The 2441-nt window shown below is 46.3% G+C and overlaps 1 protein-coding gene across 1 annotated transcript; it reads left to right on the top strand.

Annotated features, from left to right (window-relative positions):
* Positions 1-350: 350 nt before the first annotated feature.
* On the top strand, positions 351-1406 carry GPR12 (G protein-coupled receptor 12; the record flags this gene model as incomplete). Its single annotated transcript, XM_082602331.1, has 1 exon — positions 351-1406. Exon 1 carries the CDS (start codon positions 402-404, stop codon positions 1404-1406), a length of 1005 nt encoding a protein of 334 aa, XP_082458457.1. The 5' UTR covers positions 351-401.
* Positions 1407-2441: the final 1035 nt, after the last annotated feature.

Here is a 2441-nt window from a genome sequence, read left to right as displayed (position 1 = left end):
CGTGGCGCGGTCCCCCAGCGGCAGACCCGGTGCCAGCCTCCTTTTGCAGCACGCGAGACGGATTTTCACGTGTGTCCCCAGCACTTTAGCAAACCGGCCGCCGCGGTCCCGCGTGTGCCTGCCCCGCTCACGCTCGTGTGTGCAAATCCCATCCTGTGTTTTCCCCAGCGCCAAAGGGCATTTTTTTGTTGTGGTGGTGGTGGGTTTTAAGCCACGGAGACTTTGGCTTTTGTTTTATTCCCTCTCAGTTTGTAATTCAGGAAGCTTGTGGCATTTGGGGGTAGTATCTGAGTAGGGGCTGGCTTTCTGTTCGTGTGGGTTTTGCGTGATGTTGGATTGTCACCCTGCTGTATCTCAACATTAAACAGCCTGTCTTTTCGTTGAAGAGGACGGGGGTTAAAATGAATGAAGACCTGAAGGTCAATGTCAGCGGGCTGCCTCGGGATTATTTAGATGCCAGAGCTGCGGGGAACGTCTCGGCTGCTGTCTCTTCCCAGGTTCCTGGCGTGGCGCCGGAGCCACAGCTGGTTGTCAACCCGTGGGACATTGTCTTGTGTACCTCGGGAACCCTCATCTCCTGTGAAAATGCCATCGTGGTCCTTATCATCTTCCATAACCCCAGCCTGCGGGCACCCATGTTCCTGCTGATAGGCAGCCTGGCGCTTGCAGACCTGCTGGCCGGCATTGGACTCATCATCAATTTCGTTTTCGCCTACCTGCTGCAGTCAGAAGCCACCAAGCTGGTCACCATTGGACTGATTGTCGCCTCTTTCTCTGCCTCTGTCTGCAGCTTGCTGGCTATCACTGTTGACCGCTACCTCTCCCTGTATTACGCTCTGACCTACCACTCGGAGAGGACGGTCACGTTTACGTATGTCATGCTTATCATGCTCTGGGGGACGTCTATCTGCCTGGGACTGCTGCCCATCCTGGGCTGGAACTGCCTGCAAGACGAGGCCACCTGCAGCGTGGTCAGACCCCTGACCAAGAACAACACCGCCATCCTCTCCATCTCCTTCCTCTTTATGTTTGCACTCATGCTTCAGCTCTACATCCAGATCTGTAAGATCGTGATGAGGCACGCCCACCAGATAGCCCTGCAGAACCACTTCCTGGCCACCTCGCACTACGTGACCACCCGGAAGGGGGTCTCGACCCTGGCCATCATCCTGGGGACCTTTGCTGCTTGCTGGATGCCTTTCACCCTCTATTCCTTGATAGCTGATTACACCTACCCCTCCATCTACACCTATGCCACCCTCCTGCCCGCCACCTACAACTCCATCATCAATCCTGTCATATATGCTTTCAGAAACCAAGAGATCCAGAAAGCTCTCTGCCTCATCTGCTGTGGCTGCATCCCGTCCAGCCTCTCTCAGAGAGCGCCGTCACCCAGCGACGTGTAGCAGCACTCCACTTAGAAGCCTGCATTACCAAGCACTCCCGCTGCCTGGCCAAGCGGTTGAGATGCTCTCCTTAAATTCTTTCTGTTGGATTCTCTTTTGAGCCACAGGAGCACTTTGAAGCGTTTATTTAGATAAGTTAAGTGATTGAAGTGAAAATAATATTACCAGTGTTTTCACCCTTTAAAAACAATTGAGTTCTTTGCTCAATACAATTTCGTTTTGTTTGGGGTGGTTTGGTTTTTTTTTTTAAGTATTTTATTTGGAGGCAGGGTTTTTGTTTTATATTGTTTGGAGGATTGGTAGTGCGGGGGGAAAGGAAGGGGTATGACATGGCCATGAAGTTATAAAAAGTAAATTGGTCCCAGAGTTTTTACCTGGACTTTAAAATAAAACTGAGTGATTGAGGAGAATGGAGACATTACTTTTTCCAGACCTTTTTTTTTTTTTTTTAACATCAAGGTAGATTTTCAGTGCTGCATGTATCTAACAATACAATCACTCTGAAGCCAATGGAAATAGTTTACATGATTTATGTTTGGAAGGGATGTGATTTTATTAACATGAACTCAGTAATAAGTTACCAACACTGAAACCATGAACCCATTCTTCTTCATTCTTTCTTTACTTTCAGCAATTACTGTTCACAAAAATTATTTTGGTACTCCTATGACGGTTGTAATTCTTTCTGCATGGCTGCTTGTGTCAGCTAGACCACTAGTTTCAAATGTTGCCATGTAAATCCAGAATCACGTGAGTCACTTTTCAATATGGTTTTTCCATGTGTCCTTCTAAAATGAAATATGAAATTTGTTGTGATTTACATATGAAGTAGGATTGATTAGGTACACCACAGTAGTTTTTTAAGCTACAGTCTGGGTTCAGGAAACAAAAGAAAAAAATTAATAACATTATTCAAAGTGGATTAAATTGATTTTACTATATTCTAAAAAAATAGTTAATGTAAAGCTATATCACAAACTATGAAAAGCATCACTTTTCCCATTTCTCTATATCTACGAATGTATTAATAAGTAT

This window comes from Mesoplodon mirus, assembly GCF_964341445.2.
Source record: "Mesoplodon mirus genome assembly, chromosome: 17".
Taxonomy (NCBI): domain Eukaryota; kingdom Metazoa; phylum Chordata; class Mammalia; order Artiodactyla; family Ziphiidae; genus Mesoplodon; species Mesoplodon mirus.
The sequence above is the reverse complement of the archived record's forward strand: the minus strand, read 5'-3'. Positions and strand labels throughout refer to the sequence as shown.